This window comes from Nicotiana sylvestris, chromosome 6 (genome assembly GCF_000393655.2).
Source record: "Nicotiana sylvestris chromosome 6, ASM39365v2, whole genome shotgun sequence".
In the NCBI taxonomy this organism is placed as follows: Eukaryota; Viridiplantae; Streptophyta; class Magnoliopsida; order Solanales; family Solanaceae; genus Nicotiana; species Nicotiana sylvestris.
Genome location: NC_091062.1, coordinates 74,396,023 through 74,419,124, shown reverse-complemented (window position 1 = coordinate 74,419,124; position 23,102 = coordinate 74,396,023). Strand labels below are relative to the sequence as shown.

At 36.1% G+C, this 23,102-nt stretch overlaps 1 protein-coding gene across 10 annotated transcripts; it reads left to right on the top strand.

The window, feature by feature from the left end:
• Positions 1 to 687: 687 nt before the first annotated feature.
• Positions 688 to 21,996, top strand: LOC104213309 (rab GTPase-activating protein 22). 10 transcript variants are annotated; one of them, XM_070150243.1, is made up of 15 exons: positions 688 to 885; positions 2,300 to 2,438; positions 3,945 to 4,037; positions 4,406 to 4,465; positions 4,599 to 4,804; positions 9,214 to 9,312; positions 13,142 to 13,245; positions 15,972 to 16,783; positions 16,884 to 17,006; positions 17,117 to 17,205; positions 17,314 to 17,514; positions 18,116 to 18,517; positions 19,527 to 19,610; positions 19,738 to 20,016; positions 21,746 to 21,996. In XM_070150243.1, exons 4-14 carry the CDS (start codon positions 4,450 to 4,452, stop codon positions 19,783 to 19,785), a joined length of 2,184 nt encoding a protein of 727 aa, XP_070006344.1. In that variant the 5' UTR covers positions 688 to 885; positions 2,300 to 2,438; positions 3,945 to 4,037; positions 4,406 to 4,449; the 3' UTR covers positions 19,786 to 20,016; positions 21,746 to 21,996. The 10 variants fall into 10 exon arrangements, with proteins under 10 accessions (XP_070006344.1, XP_070006343.1, XP_070006346.1 ...); XM_070150242.1 differs by lacking the exon at positions 2,300 to 2,438; XM_070150245.1 differs by lacking the exon at positions 3,945 to 4,037.
• Positions 21,997 to 23,102: the final 1,106 nt, after the last annotated feature.

Here is a 23,102-nt window from a genome sequence, read left to right as displayed (position 1 = left end):
TTATCCACCTCAACCACCACAACCAACCACTCCATCATTATTAACAACCATAGCGGACACCGCCCATCATTATAACCTACCACCACCTTCCTCAATCACAAATCACCGCCCACCATGATTAACTAACACCACCCACTACCACCATCCTCAATCATAATCGCCACCACTACCAAACACTACTAGCTACTAGCATGAACCACCATCATCAACCAAAACTACCACCAACCACCGCCTCTAGTCGGTATTCACCTGTTAGCCATCACAACCAATAACTATCATATTTTAAAAAACTATATATTTTATTGATAGAATATTAGATTAGTTAGTATTTTATTTGAATTTTATGTTTATTATTTTTTAAATAAAGATAAATTTTATGCATTCAGATGTTAAAAATCAAACAGTCTTAATTTTTAGTATTCAGATCTTAATACACATCTTAATATATTCAGATGTGTATTTAGATTCGAATGTCTTAATCTTAATGCATATCTTGATATTCAAATGTGTATTCAGATTCGGACGTCTTAATCTTAAAGAAAACAAATGATGCCTTAATAACTTTACAAAAACTGACTTTTTTTCATTATTCGTCCAAAAATAGGTTAGCCCACGCTATTTTCACTTCAAAAATCTAATTAGGCCCGACTGGCAGAAAGCCCAGTAACACGACATACCGTGAACTGACCCAAATACATGACACAAACGTCGGATACAAGGGAACAGAGATTAGTAGAAGAAGAAGAATAAGAAGAAGAAAAAGAAGAACAAATCCAGCCAAAGAATCTTTTGATGAAATATAAGTTGTCGTCTCTGAACGTGTTAATTCTCTGGGGGTTTCCGGCAGGTTCCAGTTCATCATAGATAATCCAGCAAAAAATTCAAGTAAGCTTAGTTCAATATATTGTCTTTTTGTTTGCCTAGGTATGTTCCCATTTTCTGCTAGATTTGTTGAATACTCTAGTTCTATGCAATTGGATTTTTAGCAATTGTTCCTTCTAAATTCTCTTAATCTGGGAATTGATGTTGAATAACATGTCGTGAATAACATGCTAGATATATGCTGAATGTTTCTGGTTGAATTTGTTGGTTATAAGTGGTATTTAGGAGCTTATTTTTCCAGAGGCGGATCTAAGATTTCGGGAGGATGGGTGCACCATTGATTTTAAGATAAATATTTTGTTTGATGATATAAAATTTTACATTCACATCAACTTAGCGAGCAAAAGTAAATTCATTATCGCAAGAATCATCATCAATTACAATTGTACTCGACGAGTTTTCATACTTTTGAAAACGATCTATAATAGCATTATTACTTACAGTTGCAAATACCATACACTATATATTGCAAACTAAACAACCATTCATTAATGCTATTACGTAGATCAGTTTTTATGAGCTTCAATGCGACTAGAGCATTGCAACTTCCTATTTTTAATTCAAAAAAAGAGAGAGAAAAATATATCATGATAAACAAAGCTAAATGACCAAAATTACATGGCCAAAATTTGAAACCAAAAGAAAATCCCCTTTATTCAATATTACAGAGAAAAAAATCTCACAGTCGGAATAAAAAAAAAACATATTGATTAGTTTAGAAAAAGATTGGACCTTACCTTGAAGGAAAATAGCTATTGCACAAGGCCACAAACAGTCAATAGAGACAAATGTGTACTTTGATTCTTTGAATGCCGTAGATTTTAGAGCAAGAGACAAGAACAATATTCAATATAGGGATTAGGGTTTTGCATTTTCTGGCCTTTGGGATAAATTGGGATTAGGAAATATTATTATAATAGTGATTGAAGAATAGTCAATAGATGATATTTGGGAATGGGGAAAACTGAAAGGTTCCAAGTGTGGGAAAGTTGGGAGCTAATGTTGCTGCTGCGTCTTAGTAGAAAATGAAAGAAAAGGAAGATTTAAAAGAGAAAATTAAAACAAAAAACATAAGTGGGATTCGATCCCACGAGCTTTGGTTCCTAGGAATAAGCAGCCAAAACCAGTGCACCACCTCTCCTTTTTTGACCATGGGTGCCATCAGTTAATTTTAAGTATTTTTTACAGATTATATACATCATATATTGACTTTAGTCAACGGACCACGGGTTCACGTGAACCACATTTTTCACTCTGGATTCGCCCTTGTTTTTTTCCATGTAAAGTAAGCAAATATGTGTAAACATATTGAGTTCCAACTTGGGTTTTTTTTTTTGGGGGGGGGGGTTGTAGATTAGCTTCTTTATTAGAAAACTCAATTAGAGTTTACTAATCAGGCATTGACTTTATAATACAGAGAGGCAAAATTGAATATTGTCAATGTGGAATATGAAGGCTACTTGAGAACTAAGTGGATTTGGAAGGGAAAGTTGTCTCTCTCTATTGAGTGGTTAGCCACGCATGACAAATCATTGTGTATATCAAACTTGTTTCAGGTGAGTGATAGTGGCATGATATGAAAATGAAGGTTTTGGCATGTTACTGATAGTAAATTATATTTGGGAAAATGATTTGCCAAAATATGCAATTGCTTGGGGAGGAGATATTTCTTAATTTTATGATAGTGGATGACATCCAGGAACATCCTGGTATTCATTCTTGAGAGTTCAATTCTTTAATTTTAAATTTCACTGGGAAAGTTTTTCAGTTTACCTCCCTCCCCTCCTCTAAGCCTTTTACAGAACAAGTGGCGGCGGATGAGATCTTTCTTATGTTTAGATATACGGAATGGGGTCTTGAGAATTTAATTAAATTCATAGGGCGAGTTGTTTTTGTTTGTATCTATGGCCAAAAGGTGAAGTTGGGTCTCCATCCACTCCCTAGCTTTCTTATTTTTGGTAGATGGCATAGGGGTACATCCTGGTATTGGTGTTAACGACTATACCTCATCTTAAGCTAGTTGGGGTTAACAACTCTAGGCCTTCTACAGACCAAGTGGCTGCGGATGAGATCTTTCTTATGTTTAGATATACGGAATGGGGTCTTGAGAATTTAATTAAATTCATAGGGCAAGTTGTTTTTGTTTGTATCTATGGCCAAAAGGTGAAGTTGGGTCTCCATCCACTCCCTAGCTTTCTTATTTTTGGTAGATGGCATAGGGGTACATCCTGGTATTGGTGTTAACAACTATACCTCATCTTAAGCTAGTGTGGGTTATGAATTGTATTATCCATTTCACTCCACTTGTACCTGTATCATTCCAATATTCAATAACTTGGGATTCTCTAATACTAGAAGTTCTCTATTTTTCTACTGACATATAAATATGTAAAAGATTAAAATGACTCCCTTTAAGCATGAGAGCATATATAGTTATACCAACATGACTGATTTCCTTATTCCTAAGTAGTTGATATTATCTTTGAATTCCTAGGGCAAGTTTTTCATTTTTTCATCTATGGTCCAAAGGTGAAGTAGGGACCATGTCTCCGTCTCCGTCCATCCCAGACCAAGGTGGGGTTCTGTGAAGGCGAGAGGAACGGAGATATTCGAGGCCTTCGTGGAGAATTGAATGATAATTGAAATCAGTGCTTTAAACTGTGAACTTGGTTGCCGTTCCCTCTTGTGTCCCTAGAATAGGATGCGTGGAAAAATGCTTATGTTTTGGGAAATGATGCCTTTGCTTTTAGGAAGACTCTAAGACAATTGGGATCACTGGAAATCGGAGAATGAAAAGGTATGGAGGATAAGAAGGGCTTTTCGTTTTGGGTTGGGTTATGAGATAGAGGAGAAGCAAAAGAGGGGTGGATTTTGGTGGTATCTTCTCTGTCTAACATGCCTAAACAAAGTGATTTGTGTTGAGTTCTGAAGTTCACTTTCCGTGGTGACAGTCCAGGGAAAGAGTGTGCGGATATCACGCTCAGCTATGTTGCAGCTGAAGTGAAAGAAATATATATTACTTGTTGGAATATTTGAGCTAAAACTTTCTTTCTAAAATGCAGGTCTTACGCTGCCACAGTACTCCAGACACCAAATATTCATTTTTGGTTGCGGATTGTTGCTGCATAGTTTACTAGGTCCTGTTACCTTGCATGGTACAGTCTACAATATTGCCATCTTCTTCCAAACACCAAAGCCCCCCCCCCCCCAACACCCACCACCACCAACCAACACACACACGCACAAACACAAAACAAAGAAGGAGAATATATCGTACATTCACAGTGACTTTTGACTGGATAGAGAGGTCTAATTTGGCCCATTTAGTTTCAGTTTCATGAACGTTTGGGTTATGCTGTCATTGGTTGAAAGGCATCTGCTTTCAGAAGTTTTACATAATTTTCGCTGCTTAAAGATTTCCAGAATAACTGCAGGCCTTTAGTCATATAAGTTACTCTAGAATGTTTCATTTGTAACAATAATTCTAGCAACTGCTAATTGGCTGTTTCTAATGTTATTTCAGGATCCTATTAACTCTTTGGATGATAAGTCTGAAAGCAGACTTGAATGGTTACACATTTTGGTACTTTTCTCCAAATAATAGGAACTTGTTGTTGAACAGGGATGAGGGAGCTAATACTCATCGCTAACTTAAATGATCTTGCTTGACATTTCTACCACGTGTGTTTCTTAATTAGTTTGTTTTTGCTTATCAGAGAAGTTAGAAGTTGTAAAGCTGCTGCCTGCTTGGTTAGAAGGAGGGAGAGAGAGAGGGGGAGAGAGGGAGAACGCACATGTGATGTCTTTTGACGGAGCTGAAAGGCCATGGAAATGTGGAAAAGGGGGTACTGTGAATTTACAGAAAGTGAGTTCCATTGTCCGGGATATTGGGGAACCTTGCCTTCATCAATCATCAATAAAGGTAATGCCTTAATTACTCTTACCATCTATTAATTATCAGTTGTCACTTAGTTTTACAAGGATATTATATGATTCTTTTTCTGTATTGCCTATAGAGTTTTCGTATTAACTCGTTTCTTCTGCTCTTCTTCCTCTACTCTATTTGCTTCTTTACTTTGTAAATTTATGATAAATTTTTGGAATATAAAAAAGTTTGATGTGTATTGTTGGCTTGTTGCATCTCTTGAATGCTTCTTTCTCGAAAAAAATTATTTAATCTTAAGCCAAAAAATAACGGAATAAAGAATATGTTTAGTGTAGGAAATAAACCTATGCTTGATGTATATGCAGTCCTGCTTATTACCTTTCTAACACGAGAGGAGGTAACCTTTGCTATTGCTGAGAATTTTGGTTTGTGCTTCTTGACCAACTATGGACTTTAAAAAATGCAACGATTGACTACGTGAAGTCCCAGTTGGATCACTAGTTTGTACCTCTGCTACTGTACTTCTATTTCTGTTGTTAATCAGTCAAAGTACTCTTGCTGCTTAATGTGCATCATTTTCAGCAGAAGAAAGGATTAGTCAGCAGGTATTGGGACCCTTTTACCCATTCCCTGATCTGTGTTTCCTTCTGTTCCGTACTTAGTTGTCTTTGGGCGTGCTGTATCCATATCAGCGAGTATAAAATTTTAATAAATCACATAAATAATATTAAAAAATATATGAAGTTACAAAAAAAATTTAGAAGAAAAATATTCAAGTTCCTGAAAATGATGAATGTTGATGTTATTTAACTAATTAGCAAAGGAGGACATCATACCTCACAAAAGTCCTCAAATGCTTTATCAAAAGTATGTCTCCTAAGACAGTAATAAAAGGCAAAAAGCAAAATCGGTTTAAAAGTCGTATTAAGAGTTCACCATTTTGATCTGACTACCAGAAATATCTATACCATTGATGAGTCCAAAAAGAAAGTAAAAGCAAGCAATTAAATAGAGTTCCCTATGGAAAAAAATTATACTCTGATTAATCTGCAAAATATAAATAAGATTACTGAAGGGGAGCCTTGGTGTAACTGATAAAGTTACAGTCATGTGACCAGGAGGTCACTGGTTCGAAACGTGGAAACAACATTTTGCAGAAATGCAGGGTAAGGCTGCGTATAATCGACCTTTATAGTCCGGCCCTTCCCTGGATCCCACGTATAGTGAAAGCTTAGTACACTGGGCTGCCCTTTTTTATTACTATCCGTTCTTTCATTTGTTTGACATGCCATTCGTAGTTGAACTTCTGACTGAATTGACAACCCAAGTTTAGTTTCAAACTCACAGTTGCAAAAAAAGTGCCTATTCTTCCCTCTAAAAAAAGTCACCTATTCTTTAACTTCAACATCATGTCACAGCAAGTTGTCATAAAGTCTAATTTTCCATGGTCATCCATCTGCCCTTCATGACAGTTACCATAGCATGAAAAATAGGCTTTCGTATATCCTCTAATAATCACATATAACATTTCTTAAACATAAAACAGGAAAAAACGGGACTCATGTTGTCATGCCCGACGACAGACAAGGCACCCGGTTTCTTAGCTGGTTTCCGGTTAACCATTCACACGCCGGCTTTGGGGGACGGACACAACACCGGGTTAACCCAACTTGCCTTTACTAAATGAACATAACTAATGCATGACTTCGGAAAGCATCGAATATTAAAACTTATCATAACTTGTAAAGTTATAAATAACCAAAAATAGTTATTTATACATGCCATATGAGACCTCAATCGGAGTGACAAAAGCATAACGTAACCTACTGCCTATGGAGCTTCTATAAAATTATGAATAAAAGAAATACGGGCGACAAGATGTTACGACCCAAGCCCATGGCACGTATTATCCGCTTTGGGCCTGCACGAATTTGTCTTTGTTGGGCTACGCCACCTTGAGCCCTAAACGCGCGCGTACCATGTGAACTTAACTCATGCCTTACATAGCTCTTTACTTTCCTCTCCCATTTCGATGTGGGATTTGCCTAAGGTAACGTGTTCGCCCCTTCTTCAAAACTTGCCAGCCTAGAAGCCTGCAAGTCCTACTTGACTCGCCCTCATCGGTCCGCCCTCCGTCATGGGTATCACGTTCACCCCCCTCTTGGGACTCAGCGTCCTCGCTGAGGTTTGCCCCACCACCTTCTCAAAGATGTGAGATTCGCCTAAACTTAGTTGGCCACTGAGGTTTGCCCCACTATGAGGGAGATTCGGCTCTGATAGCATATTTGTCACGACCCAGGCCCATGGCACGTATTGTTCGCTTTGGGCCCTGACACGCACGAATTTGTATTTTTTTGGGCTACACTCTTGTGCAGTATGTCCAAGGGATGACACTTACCTTTCTTAAGCCTCTTGACTGATTTTTGAATTTTTGTTGTTGAACATGCTTTTCCTTACTCATAAGTTATGTAGAATCAGGCGAGTTTGAAGTTCATCGGTCTAAACCCAAATTCTGGCAACACCTTATTTTCTTTTCATGCTGAACTGATAAGCAGAAAGAAAGTTTCCACAATATACTTGCCACCATATCAAATATCCAGACCAGAATTATACCGGATAGAGGGTGTGTTTGGTATAACGGAAAATATTTTTCGTGGAAAATGTTTTTTAAGAAAATATTTTCTTGGAAAACAAGTAGTAATCTTATTCATTTTTCGGTGTTTGGTACGCAAATTAAGGAAAATGACTTCTCAAGAGTATTCATAAATAATTTAGATATAATAAACATGAAGCCATAAACTTTCAAACCAACAACCTTTCGAACTCACAAATTTCATAAACTTTCGAACCGCTAAACTTTCAAAATCGCGAAATTTTGAACCCATAAACTTTATAATTTCTAAACCCAAACTTCCAAACACATAAACCTCTGAACTCATAATTTTGGAACTTGTAAAATTTTGAACCTTTAAACCGATAAATAAAAAAATTAAAACTGAAAAATATATTTCAAAAATATTTTTTTCGGGGGGGGGGGGGGGGCAGTAAAACAAAAAAGAAAAACAGAAATTTAAATTACAAAAAAAAAAGAAAAAGTAATTTTTTGGGGTGGGTGGTGCAGAAAAACGAAAAAACAGAAATTTAAAATTGTAAAAAAAAAATTAAGGTAAAAAAAATAATTTTTTTTTTGCGGTGGGGTTGGGTGGAGGGGTAGTAGGGTGGGTGGTAATGGAAAAACTGATTTTTTTTTTAAAAAAAGCCTTTTTTGGAGAGAGAGTGGGGTGGGTTGGTGAGGTGGGGAAGGTTGAGAAGGAGTTTTGGAAAATGTTTTCCCTTCTCTTGATAAGGAAAGCATTTTCCTCCAATTGGAGAAAAATGAATTCATACGGAAAATGTTTTCCAAAACATTTAAGCCAACCAAACATGGGAAAATTGGAAAACATTTTCCTTTATACCAAACACACCCAGAGTTACTAAGTAAATCCATTAATGCGGCTTAGTGAAGAACACAATCGAACAACATGATATCAGTAGAATGTTTGATATAGATACTTTAGTAAAAGGATAGGATGCGTTTTCTAGGATGAAATTTCCACTTTCTCATATTTGAAGTTAAGCAAATAAGGTCTATCATCATATGCACAATGTTTTTATCTCATAAGCTATATTCTCATCATAATATTGAATCTAATGTTTTAGCTTTATTTATTGAGGGTGCTTGACACGAAAGAGACATACCTCTTACCCAGAAGATTCACAACATCAGCTGGGAGTCCATATTCTGCTCTGGTTGGTTATTGACTGTGCAAGATTTATCATCCAGACACTATTCAAAGGATTTAATTGGAGAAACCATCAATCTTCTAGTGCTAAGATACCTTCAATGAAGCTGTAAATCCACATAAAGTTTTGGTCAGCAGGAGAATTTCCTGAATTGGCCGTTTTGCCACTTGCAACACTATTTGTTTGCTTGATTTCTAAGAAGAAGTAAAGGGCCTTTTGAACATATATGAATAAAGCTTATCTCTAGTGGCTCACCCATTTAATGTAATGAAGCTGCATTAGGAAGAATTCGAGAGACACTTTTGCTTTTGTGTCTGTTTACTTAAGTTGGAGAATTCATGTTTATTTCTTGCTTGCTAATGATGGTGATAAGGATATTATGAATGCTAATGTTAGCTGTCCAGAAACTATTGTGATTTCTTAAGAGAAAGTATCTAGGAATACAATATTTTTGTCGTAGGTGAGCTGTTTTTTTTTTTTTTCTGTTTTTTTTTTCTGTTTTTTTTTTCTGTTTTTTTTTTTTTTTTTTTGTGAATAACTAAATAGGAATTTTTGCTTTGTAAACTCAACTTTTATGCTGTAGACTTTTCCTTGTGCTTTTGATAATGATAAACTCAACATTCATGCTGGAAACACTTTCCTTGTGTTTTTTGATGATGTAGATGAGCAAAATGCTTACGCCTACCAGGTGGCAGGCTACCTTTGATAAGGATGGGAAGGTACATGGTTTTCGAAAAGTGCTGAAATTGATCATATTGGGGGTAAGACTTCTATTTTGTAGTAACGTTTCTGTTTTTGTTCAAGCCTTTTGTACATTGATTTTGTTAGCACACAAATCGGATCTGCGTTAATAAGTGCTGAGGTAATTTTCAGAGAAATTATAAGAATTCACAAGGAAATATTTCTAGCATTTCAGTTTTTATTTCACCGATGCATACTGTTTTTCGTTGTGATGTACCCCCAAGAAAGTGAGAAGGGAGAAAGGCAAGGGGAAGAGAAAAAGAAAGGAAAAGCCCCCTCCAAGGGAACGGTCTAGCAGTCAGAGAGATGTCGTAACAACCTAGGGAACTAAAGATTCAGATTCCAACAGAGACAACACCATGAAAAGCTTTATCATCTGGCTAAACCTTAGTTGCCAGAATAATCGATGCATGTGCTAGTGGGAGTGGTGCATTAGTTGAGGTTTTTGTATTAGGCACATATAACACCATTATCCAAAAAAAAAGAGAGAGAGAAGATAATGAAGAACGGGAGAAAGAAAGACGAGGAGAGAGAAGAGAGAAAGAGGGAGAAAGGAAATAGAGAGAAAGAAAGAAAGAAAGAGGGTTAGACCGAAAGAAATACCGAGAATGGAGAGTGATTTTAATGTCAAATCAATTCATCAGTTTTCATTATTATTGAAGACTTTTCCAAAAACCGTACATAATCTATTTATATGATAGTGAGTTTTGAACAAGTTAGAACTCTTAAAAGTTCTAGAAGTCCATCTAAAAATATAGCACTAGTTTAAATCCTAGCTCTAATTTAAAAAAATAAAGTTAGCTCTAAACTTGAGGGGGAGCCTTGGCGTAACTGGTAAAGTTGCTGTCATGTGACCAGGAGGTCACGGGTTCGAGCCGTGGAAAGTCTCTAGCAAAAATGCAGGGTAAGACTACGTACAATAGATCCTTGTGGTTCGGCCCTTCCCCGGACACCGCGCATAGCGGGAGCTTAGTGTATCGGTTTGCCCTTTTTTTAAGGTTATCTCTAAACTAATATAAATACTTTATTTATAATTAAGGAGAAAGATAAATAAATATCACAGTTAATTTTAATCTAGTCATGTCGTTTTTGTAAAAAACTTGACGAGTGAGACTGATAGTGCAACATCCAAAGATTTGGAGTAAATAAAATGAACATATCTTGGGTCCATGTAACCTCATATAGTGGTTGATTTTGATCATTTGGAGAAGACACCTTGATCATGCCCAACTATGACTGTAACAAGGACTAAACAATCGTTGCAAATATAATTCGCTTTAGAGTCCGGAGTCGAATCCCACAGGAAACTGACCTTTTGATCACTTATTGTATTTATTAATAAAATCAAATATATCTTAGATGAACTGCATTTCATAGTATTAGATTGTCTTTAAAAATAGAAAGGAAAAAATTGAAGAAGAAGAGAAGTGTTAAAAGCTAATCATTCTGTACATTCTATATAATAAGAGGTAATTGGTTCTGTTGAATTGAACAAATTACCATCTTTTGTTCTGTATAAATAGAGGTAATCATTCTACATTCTATACATTCTATACTTTTTTCCATCTTTGGTAGGGAAAGAGGTTACCGCGTAACTGAAATGAAAGAAACTATACTCGCCTCTTTCCCTTCACTTTTGTTCTTTTTATTTTCTTATCCGATACTATATAGTTTTAATATTTTATAATAATTTATATTATCACTATATTATATAATGAACACATAATCAAACTACCACGCAAAATTTTGAATTCAACCCGTAATCAAATGAGTTTATCCCGCCCTCCATTTGTTTGAAAATTCACTCATCTTCATTGGCTTTAATTCCCGAGCTCATAATTAGACGCATAATTAAGGTATTAGTTTTTTTCTCAACCAAGCTGCTTTAACAACCCAAAAGTTCAAACTAACAAATTAGTTTAAATAATGAAATAATGTTCTGATCAACTGATATTTTTCTAATAATAATACCAAAAGTTGGTATGGTAGGAAGACCCAGAAGTTATATAAATGGAGGAAGCATTGTAATCTGGAATCATCTTGCAAATTTGTACAACGAATAATTTATACAACATAAATTTGAAAAGGAATATGTATTTTCTGCTTGAATAGACAAATAAAAGAGAGCAATTATTCACAATGGAAAATACAACAGAACTCAAGACTAAATATTGTCACAGTATGTGTTCGGTAACCAATATCATTTCAGTGATACACTCAAATTTTCAAATATGTTTTCTTTCTGATTTCTCTATCTGTATCTTACATTATTATATTGTTTTGAGTGTCTTTTTCATGTTAAAAGTATCAAAAGTTTCGGGAAAAAGTATTTCAGTTCAAAGATAACTTGGGGTCAAGAAAGTGAATAAATCAATGCACTGTATACCGTGTTGTGTGTCTTATACCATAATCTACATTGTTTAATATACTGATAAATTAAGAGTAAAGGCCTACAGGTTGCTTTGGCTTCCAGCACAAAGATGAAAGGAACACATGAATTAACATGATTACCAGAAGTGATTTTACCAATATTTTACCAAAAACTGAGTTCTTCAATCTCGTTGTTATTCTCAAAAGAAGTCTGCAAGTTTACAAAGAATAATTTGTCATTTAAGTAAGGCAAAATGATACACTGGAAATGAAAAACCAAAGGAAGAGAATAAACATAATTCATAAACAGAACATAGAGAAAAAGACGACAAATAGACCTGACGAGTGACACATACAGTAAACACTCCAAATTGCTTAAAACAGAATAAAATATCATTTTAAAAAACAAATTAATGGAACGAATAACTTGATAATACCAGTAATATTCTTCACCGTGCTTTCATGGTGCTCGACCTTTTGCCTAAGATTTAGTGCCTGGAAAATAAGTTTAACTTTGTAAAGAAGTTAAAAGTAAATTACAAAGAGAAACAGAAAAATAATGGACAGAATATGCAGCCAAATAGAAGATATGAAGCTTCTTTATAGAGATGGAAAATATCAGAATGAACCGAATAGTTAATCGTCCACTTTCACCGGCGTTTAAGGATAATTGGACATTAATTGACTTAAATTCTCTAAGAAATGGTTCGTTTAATCATCCGTTGCAACTCTTGATTGCCCCCACAACTGTTTGTTGTCTTTATTTATTTAAATTATTGAAAAATAATAAAAAGCAAAAAAATGACAAAAAAGATAAATAGTATTCCTTGTTAAAGAGATACGCCACGTCATGGGGAAATGTCCCTACATTATCTATATATATATATATAGATAAATAGTATTCCTTGTTAAAGAGATACGCCATGTCATGGGGAAATGTCCCTACATTATATATATATAATGTTTATGTGCTGAACATGCTGCATGGTGGGTTAGTCGAGGTTCGCTCAAATTGATCCGGACACAACTGAGATGTATTTGTAATGTTCCGTCTCAACATTTTGAGACATGAAAGCTCCATCAGAACATCTCCCTTTCTTGGGAATAACGAGCATTAAGGGAGAAACCTATTAAGAAAAGAAGAAAAGGAGAGTTAACCTCTGTGTTGATACTAATCAGGAGGAGCATAACCCATATGACCATCCTCCTGAAAAACATAGCTGAAATATCCTATTAGGCAGCTTCTGGAATACTCAGAGAAGTAGAGTGAGATGGTGACAGATTATGTATAACGTACATTGACATTGAGTTTCACCTGCAAACACACTTTTGTTAAGTTCTGCTCCAGGGCTCTTTAAGGTGGTTGTTTAAAAGAGATTAATTTGTCAAAAGAAAAGTATTAATTTTTGACAATTTGTATATACATGAAATAATGAGTGTATCTATGCTGTAATGGAAAAAATCTTTCTTGCATGGTAGGGTGTGGATCCATCCATAAGGCCAGAAGTTTGGGAATTTCTCTTGGGGTGTTATGCTTTGGGCAGCTCTGCTAAGTATCGAAAGAAGCTGAGGACTGCTAGAAGGTATTTGCCTTCCAGTTACTGCTATATTCCATTGAAAATGTGTTGCACAAAAAAAGGTATACGCATGCAAACTAAGCAACCATTAAAACAATTATTAAAGTTCGGTAACCTAATTTAACCATATATTATAAGTAGTAACTTGTTGTTTGTGTTAAATTTGGGGCGAGTCCATCATGATTTTTCTTTTAAGATGGGTATAACATGCGTTTTTATGCAGGAGAAAAAGTATTTGTGTTGCAAATGATTTGGGTTGAACCATCTACATTGAAATATTGAAATTTTTAGTGACCTATATAAGGTGGATAAAGAAAATGTCTTTTTTTCTTTCTTTTAGATAATTTGGTCTCCAAAGGAAAATAACATGTATTATTTAAAATTTTTATTTAAATTATTTGTAATGGATATTAAATTCTTTAGTTCAACTAAATACTAAGTAGGACAAGCATTTTAATTTCACGTTGACATACTCCTAATATTCACATGATTAAAAAATTGAAAAATTCGAAAAAATTACCTAAAGATCCAATTTTATGCTGGTCTGATTTAGTTTATAGATTTAGCAAACTGACATAGTTGCTTTGGTAGATTTTTAGGAAAAAAATGATCAAGTCAAATCAAACCATATACTCCCCCTACCAGCAGCGATGAAAGAACACCATTATGAGGTCATCCAGATACGGTGCCGTATCTGCCTTTATACCAGCACTATTGCTGATTGCCTCTTAATCTTCCTATAAGAATTTTATCTTGGTTACGAGGATAGAGCTTAGACCTAACTCAACCCCAAACGCTAGCTTATGAGGTGAGAATTGCTGAAAATCATATAAGAAGACAGCAACACATTCCCTCAACTAATATGGGACACTTAACACCCATGCACGTCCAAGACGGGTCATCTGGTGTGCAGACAATATAACATGGGGGACAAATATTGGGTAAACAAGAATATGGATGAGTTTGATTCTAATATCGTATTTTGAAGATGACTCTTGAACTAGTTCAATCCCAAAAGTTAGCTCATGTGATAGAATTAAAATCGTATAAGGAGATAACAACCATTCCCTCAACCAATATGGGTTACTTTAATCTTCCTCTTCAATCACAGCCTCATCTCTCCCCACTCCCACCCAATGTTACTAGCTCCTCTATCTAGCTTTGGTCTTTGTGTCATATAACTTTTTTATTACAATTTTGTATAAGATCCCTAAATTATCTCTCTCACTTCTTATACTTTACCTCCATATGTGGCATTCAGAAATTTTTCCTCTTTCTAGTGTTAGCTAATCAATGGAAGAATTTTTGTTGCAATCACCTACCTTGACACCATTGATCTTTTCGAACAACTAATCTCCTTTGAAATTAGCATAAGCTAAATCCCCTATTAGCTCCCCCCTTCTCATTTTATCTTCCTCGGTTAGACCCCCTTTCCCCTCTTTGCTCTCTAATTCCCCAAGTTCATTCAGTAGTTCCAGCAATTTTATTTTTTTGATTGTTCAGTTCTCTCTTTTTATTTCCATCATTTTGAACACTTCTCTTACAGAAAGAAAGTAACTATGTTTGAATCCCCAACTAGTTGGGGTCAACTATATGAATCCTCATTATCTTCATCACTCCATCTTAGACCCATGTCATCCTAGTGTTCCATAACTTGCATTCTTTCTAAGTTCGAGGTTCGTTACAATTTCTAGTGACATACACATCTCTAAACCAATTAAAAAGGACTACCCTAGCAAGCACTGAGCTAATGTAATCATATTGAAGCCTCAATTCCAACAAATTGGCATTGCTTATGTGGATGTTTTCCTTCCGTTTTTTATGTTCTCCGCTAGTCTGCATGTAATCTGAGAATTTTAGGTTTTCTGTGACAACTTTCTTCCATATGATTTTTGGTCCGTTTCATCCCCTGTTAACACTCTCTATTCCACCGTCTTAAATCATTTTGTGATACCTTCAGCTTATTTGCTATGAATTCCACTATAGCTCTTGAAAGTTTGGGGCTTGAACCACATGTTTTCGAGTTTGAACAATACAATCAAACAAGTTGGTGTATCTGATGCTAGCTGAAGAAGAGGAACTTGAATAACATTTGGGAGCATCAGAAACATCTTCTCTTGTACCCTGTTGAGTTAAGAAGCCAAGTGTGTCATGATCTAGATTGACATGTCGATTGACAGAAGGAGGTCAACAAATTGGTGGCAATTGATAAGTAAAAAATTCCTTCATCGTCTTGGAGAATGACTGACATCTTCCAGGGGGAATCTGTTGTATTGAAAGTTCTCCCTATAACCCATAAATCTGCTTCATTCCCAACATTTTAATGCCTCATCTGTTTGCTTGTAGAAACCCCTCAAATCCCCCCTCAATTTTTCTGTCCTCACTTTTAGCATTTGGATATCCATTGCAGTTATTTATTCACGTGAGATGTGAATTAAGCCTTTCACTGCCTTGTAGAAAGATTCAGACTCTTGCTTGTTATATCAGACGCGCCAAATTGTCTTAGCTTTATTCTCCATTGCCATTGTGCATGGTACTTTCTAGGTCTGGAAATGATTTTGATTCCTTTTTTTTTTTGGGTGTTAAAGGAGGGGTAGTTTTCTTTGTGATAGAAAGTGTGCCACCTGCATAAGCAAAAAGCCCTATAAGAGATGTCCTAACTTTTGCAATTAACAAACTTTGAGATATGATTTTTGTATATCCATACTAAATCAATAATAGTGTCTCCTCAGGGAACGTTACAGAGACCTCATAAAGCAGTGCCAAGCAATGCATTCCAGTGTAGGAACTGGTTCCCTTGCCTATGTTGTTGGGTCCAAGGTCATGGATATGAGAACAAGTACTAAAGATGACCGTAGAAGAGAAGCGGATATCAAGTGCAGTCAAGCTTCTAATGTTAATACTGACAATTTAGACAGTTACAGTGATTTTGATAATAATTGTATAGACACTTCACATGCACATCAAAGGGAAAGCTCTAGTGATTCTTGTGACCTTATAAGTGCAAGGGGAAGCACAGATAAGGCAGCATTGGACTCTTTTTGTTCTGTGCCTACTTTGGGTCCATATGACCGCAGATCCACCGAACTTGGGGGTGAAGCATGTCAATCAGAATTTGTAAATGACAACTATTTTGATTTTCCTCCTTTACCTGTTACAGATTTATTTGAAATGAGTAGCAAAAATAAGAAAGGTCCTAGGTCATATGATAAGAGAATTTTGGCAAGGCGTGAATTGAAATTTGGAGAGGACAAGATGCACAGCTTCAGAATAAATAATAATGCAGATATTGTCATAGAAGCAAATGTTTCCTCATCATATGGCGTATCTCGTTCCCTGAACTCTGAAATTGTGAGGGTTCATCCTAGTGGGCCGGATTCAGCGTCGTGGTCTGGAGAATTCCAGGAACACAAGACAGAGATTTTTAACAGACTCATAATATCTGACGCACCAGACACTCCAAATATGAATGCTAGAACATCTCCAAGAGGTGGTTTCAGTGACGAAAGAGTGTCGGAATGGCTCTGGACATTACATCAGATAGGTGAGTTCAGAATTATTGATCACCTCTTTCCTACAATTTTTTTAATTTCTTTTACCTGCAAATTAGTGATATTGGAACAGAGTTTCCTTTTTGCTTTTAGTTGTTGATGTAGTCAGAACTGATAGCCATCTTGAATTCTATGAGGATACAAAAAATTTGGCTAGAATGTCAGATATCCTGGCTGTTTATGCATGGGTTGATCCTGCAACGGGATATTGCCAAGGTTGTTCCTTTTCCTATGGCCAAAGTTCTTTTTTTGCTATATCAATTCAAAGCTCTGAAGAAATTCCTTTATTTTCTTCTGTCCTCTTACATGATATTTTTTCCTTCTAGGAATGAGTGATCTCTTGTCTCCTTTTGTTGTTCTGTTTGAGGATAATGCTGATGCTTTCTGGTGCTTTGAGATGCTTCTACGGAGAATGGTCTGTACATGAACATTGATTTCGTGTGTTATTTCACACTTTAGTTTATCATTGTAATTCCTTTCTTTTTTGTGCTTGTGACTTTATTTAGTGTTTCTTTCTTTTCAGCGTGAGAACTTTCAGATGGAAGGGCCAACTGGTGTCATGAAGCAGTTGCAAGCTCTATGGCATATTGTCGAATTTACAGATCGACAAATGTTTTCTCATTTGTCAAGCATAGGTGCTGAAAGCCTTCATTTCGCCTTCCGGATGCTGTTGGTGCTCTTCCGCCGAGAATTATCTTTTAACGAGGTTCTTTGTATGTGGGAGGTTTGTGTTTCTCGTTTTATCGAGAACTGGAATGTTTGTTGCAACAAAAAAGATGTCATGCCCTAATAAGAAAGCACCTTCATTAGTAGGAAAAGTACTGTGGCATCACTTAATCAGCTAAGTTTTAGCCTCCAACATTGCAGGGGTATGAGTGTATCACCCTTCAAGCTCTCTACCATTTATTGCCACTTGTTTATCCTGGATGTAGCATCCTCCATTTTACACCCATCAAGAACATATAATTGTGCGCACTTGTAGAGAGGAAAAGGAAAGAAAGAAATATCAAAGAGAGACAGTAAATTTCAGAGATATTAATTGACTAAGAGTCCATTCAACATGATTGTCATGCAATATTGTTGATATTTAATATGGATAGTTTTGGTCTATGTTGCCCGGGCTCTTCAAAAAAGATGTTGTACCCCGTGTCGGATGCTCCAAAAAATTGCACCACATTTGGAGGATCCGACACGCATCCACCAGCATTTGGAGAATCCGAGCAACATGGATTTTTGTTCCATATAGTCACAAGTATGCTTTCTCTTCAATTTCATTAGGTGTTTTAAGTTGTTATTTATCTGCTTACCTAATTTGCATCTTGCAGATGATGTGGGCTGCGGATTTTGATGAATCAATTGCTTTTCATCTAGGGGAGAACTGCCCTGAAATATTGGTCATTCAGATTCCAAAGGAATCTGAGGCAGAATCAGGAGAAGAAATTGTTGAGAATAACAATAACGACTCAAAGGATGATTCGCCCCCTAAACATGGAAGTGGAGAGCGTACCATCTCTGAAAACAATGGGATGAAGCTCTCCTTAGCTCGTCCATTTTGTGGATTGACTAGGAATATCTGGTCCAAAAATAATGGCATGCCCAGTTTTAATATGGTCTCGTCAGCAAGGAGTAGTATTGATGAATTACCAGTTTTTTGTGTAGCAGCTATTCTATTCATGAATCACCAGAAGATCCTCAAAGAAACCCGCTCAATTGATGATCTGATAAAGGCAGGTGTATCAAACTTAACATCTACTGTTCTGCATACTGATCGTTTTTGATGCTTACAATTGTGTGATTCTGCCTTTTTTTCATTTTTATTTGCTTTGTGTATGTTTCTAATTCAAATGTAATGTGAAGTGATCAGATTGTCAACTCTACATAATGTTGCTTATTTTTCTACTAATATACTACTACAGATCACAACATTTGCTTATTTCTCTTTATCTGTTTCCTTGTTTTTCATTTTACTTGATTGTTATAGTTTAGCTATTAATACCCTTAATTGCTTCCTTCATCGTGTTTCCAACACATGCTAGCTAGTTATTATGCTAAAGCATCAGGTTTTGGCATTACTGCTAGTAACCTCCTAAATTTTGCATTTTGTTGTACACAGAGCATGATGTGATATACCTATACTGTATAAATTTGTGATCAGCGATTACTTCACTACAACCGTTGCTTAGTGTTATTTAGGTCCTAGTGTTGTCGAAAGGAACTTTAAAAATAATACTCTGAAGTTAGTATCTAGGTCCATTTTTGCTGCTGAAGGGCTAATAGAATTTTAAGGATGCCAGATTATTTTTGTGTCTACCATGCTCTTTATATTTTAAAGAATGTTTGTCCTAGCAACCAATTTATGAATTTACTATATTAACATGCTGAAGGACCTTTGACTTTATCTCACTTCATGAAGATAAGTGTTCAACTTATTATCTTTTTCAGAATATGGTGGTTGATTATATTTCATTTTGACTGGTTTTTCAGATGCTTCCTCATTTTTACCTTGGTGCTACTGCTATCTGATGTGGAAGTTGTTCTTGAATTATTTTGTGGCACCTTCCTCCCTCCCCCTCCCTCTCTGTGTGTGTGTGTGTATTTACCTGGCTTACAAGTGCTTATAAGCTATAACACGTGCGTATCGCACGAAAATTATGAATTTGTTGGAGTTACATGGTTACTAATTGTTTCATGTGCCATAGTAATTGTACTGATAATTATATGTTGAACGTGTGTCAGATATTCAATGACAATATGTTAAAGATTCGGGTCAAGAGGTGTGTACGGACTGCCATCAAGCTGCGGAGGAAGTACTTTTACAAGGTTGTTTCTGCTAACCTTCTGGCTTTGGATTTTTATACTTTTTCCTGCTCAGTGGGATCATTGCATTTTCCATACAAGATGCACCATTTGTTAGTTCCTATTTCTAAACTTTTACCTCGACAAGTAGGTCTTGCTTTTAAAAACTTGCTGGTTTAAATGTCTCTCTCCTGTTTGAAGCAGCTGATTAAAGGTAGAAACCCGGCAGCCCAAAATGGTGATTAAGTGTTTGGTCTCTTTCATTTGCTTAGATGGCAAGGGAGATCTCTCACGTGGAGTTGTTAATTGCAATATTATTTTAACGTTGGAGTGCAGAACATTTATCAGAAGTAGTTTATTTGGAGATTATACAGCAAAGTGTAGTGGCATCTGAGTGTACATCCGTGCACTTGTTGCACCTTCATCGAAGGTACTCTGCAATTATTTATCTCATCTGAACCCAATACAGTATTCTTGTTTAATTCCCAAAATTCTTGTTTTTGACAATTTATGAAACCCGACTTCTTATGGACCATGCAAATTTCATCTTCTTTTTTTTCCATGCCACGGGTTTATTATTAGTGACCGTTGGAGGACTTTTCCACCAACATGTGAAAAAGGATTTTAGGGTTAAATTAGTTGAGAGAAATATTTATTTCTTGAAGTGATGGGAACTACTCGCAGGTTGAAAATCATCACAAAGGGGTAAGGGTTTGTTGGCTGTTATGGGGCTCATAGTGTAACACAGAACCAATGCCTTCAGATTTTAGAGGTCTTCTGGGCCTCCTTATTAGGAATTTCATGACCTTGATCAGGGAAAGGCAGTTGGTCCCAAGGATGTGAATCAAAGAAGATTGATGAGCAAGTGTAGCAGAAAAGTGAGCTAAGAAGATGAAGAAACCTAGAGAGAGAAACCCTAAAATGGCTTGGAGAAACAAGCATTTTTGATTCGTAACATGATCTCATGAAACAAACATGTTGTAGTGGGTAATAGTCTCCTTACATAGTTTTGGGTAACCCTCCCCAAAACTTAAAACAGTGACAAAACATTAACAGTGGTCTCAAAAGAGGACATACCGTTAAATTGTCTTTTATGGCCTTAGCAATCGTTCCCTCATGAGCTAGCTTCTGGGATTGGGTTAAGTCCAAGGTTCATCTTCACATGTATGCAAAAGTAGAGTAACTTAAAAAAGAACATGATTCTCTACAAAGAGAATCTAGTCAAAAGTTCTCCAAAAAAGTCTACAAAGCCAAAAATACTGTGCTTATGTTTACAATGCAAAATTCTACTCTTTGAAGCACTCTCATGTTCTTCTCTTTCCATATGGTGTACATGGGCACAAGAGGATTTACTTCCCATGCTCTTTCTGAGTTTCAACCCAAGCACCACTCTCTTACACGCTCTAGTATCACCCAGTAGACTCTGAACATTGTTACTCACCATGCACTACAACATGTATGCAATAGTGCTGTGAAGTATTAGACCAATTCTCATGCTTGCTTGTGCACAAAGCTCAAACCAATGTTGATTGTCCTCCTTAGGTTCTTTGTTTGTTAGGATGGCTCTACCTAATGTAGATTTCCCTCCAGAGGTTCTTTTCTGTTAGGATGGCTCCCCATGCATTTGTCTAGGTTCAACAATCTATTTTAGTATGACTTCAGTTGGATTAATTCCCAGGAGTTTTGTTGCCTTAGAAGAATTACTTTGCATTTGGTGATAGAATTGATAATGTTGTTTATTCCATTCTCTGTAGATCAAATGCCCATTATGTTTTTAAGTCTTTTCTTTGGATATTGAAAGTACTCTGTCAAGGAACTAAAATTTAGTCTTCAGGTAACACGAGTATTGTTAATTAGTAAGTTTTTCACGATTCTGTAGTAGGATGCTACGTAAAGTTTATCTTAGTGTGATTCTTACTATGCCTGATAATTTGTCTCCAGATCTGATGTTCCCTACAGTAAAATTACTGTAATCTGGAATTCAGACCCGGAATGCATAGTTAGCACCTGTAATTGTTTAACATGCTGATACTTTCCGTATATTTCATATGACAGCAAGTATCTCAGCAGGCAATTTCTACCTTTTAAATTTTAATTTATCTGTCATGTCAATTGTAGTGGAGAAATAAAATGCACCTTTTTGTATTTTTCTTTTGCAGGATCGTTAAGTTGCATGTTTCCTTCACCTTGGTTGGTGAATACAGTCAGCTAGTCAGGGAACACGAAATTTTGCTGTCATATAGTTGGTGGGTGAGATTATGTATCAACAATTTTGATAAACTTGCTAGCATTGAGATTTCTCAGGGAAAAGCTTGGGATGAGGATTAGCAGGCTCATTCAGATAATATTTTTCAAATTGAACATCAAGAGAAATAAAATAAAATAGATTTTTCATATCTTTATTAACCAACTTATGTCTTCAGTCATAACGATATTGTCCACCATGTTTGAAACAAAAATGGATCTCTTCTTATCAGTAATAGAAGCAGTAGAAAGTATATATATAGCCGGCTAACTTCTAAACAATAACACCTAAATGTATCATGCCCTACTTTATATGGGGATTATGAACTTGCAATCTCGGCGTATTTCCCCTAGTTGATGGACACCCCCCCCCCTCCCGGGCATGTCCGATGCAAGGCGAATGAATGTTCTTCGAAGCTGCTTGAAGTTAGTTGTATAAAGATTAACTCGCCAGTGTCAGCTCTCTCCACATGCTAACTGTTGGTCGACTCCAAGAACTATTCATGAGCTGTTGCTGAGCTGGTGGTGTTGTCCTTTTTCTGGTGTGAAATGGATAGCTTGGCCTTTTCTTGTTTTCAGTGAGCAATGTGATCTGAGACTTTCTAAGAGAGATTTGTTCATGCTGGGGTAAGGTTTTCAGGTTGTGTTGAAATTGAACAGAAGAATCTCAATGTGCTTTACCCACTGCCTGTGCTCCTGAACAAGATGATCAATTTACGGTATTGGGGAAAGAAAAATGAAAAAGGTGAATCTTTGGTGGTCAAGGTGCAAAAGTGCCGTGGTTCATTTTGGTCCCCTTTGGATATCAGTAGTTTTTATTTTAGCGGTTTTCTGAAAGAACTTTGGTATTTGAAAACAATGTGGAGACATTTTTTAGAAGTCCATTTTCGAAATAAAATAAATCATCTACGCGAATTGTCTGTTTTAGAAACTAATTTTCAACTGCTATGCATTCGATTTTCATCATTCAGGACCTTATTTATTTCATATTTCATTTTATGGCCACTTACTCGATCGTCCTATTATGTTTCAAAACTTCAAAAAACTGAAGGCTCTGATTGAGTTGTTCATCAGGCAGCAAACATTGAAAGGAGAGAAAGCGTCGCTGTGGGCTTGGTGGTGAAGGTGCTCGGATTTCAAAATAACGCCATTGTAATGACATATCAACCAGGGCGAATCCAATATATTAGTCATGGGTTCAATTGAACCCATGACTTTTTATCCTAAACCTAAATTTTCAGTATAAAATTTATTAAAATTACTGAAAAAATT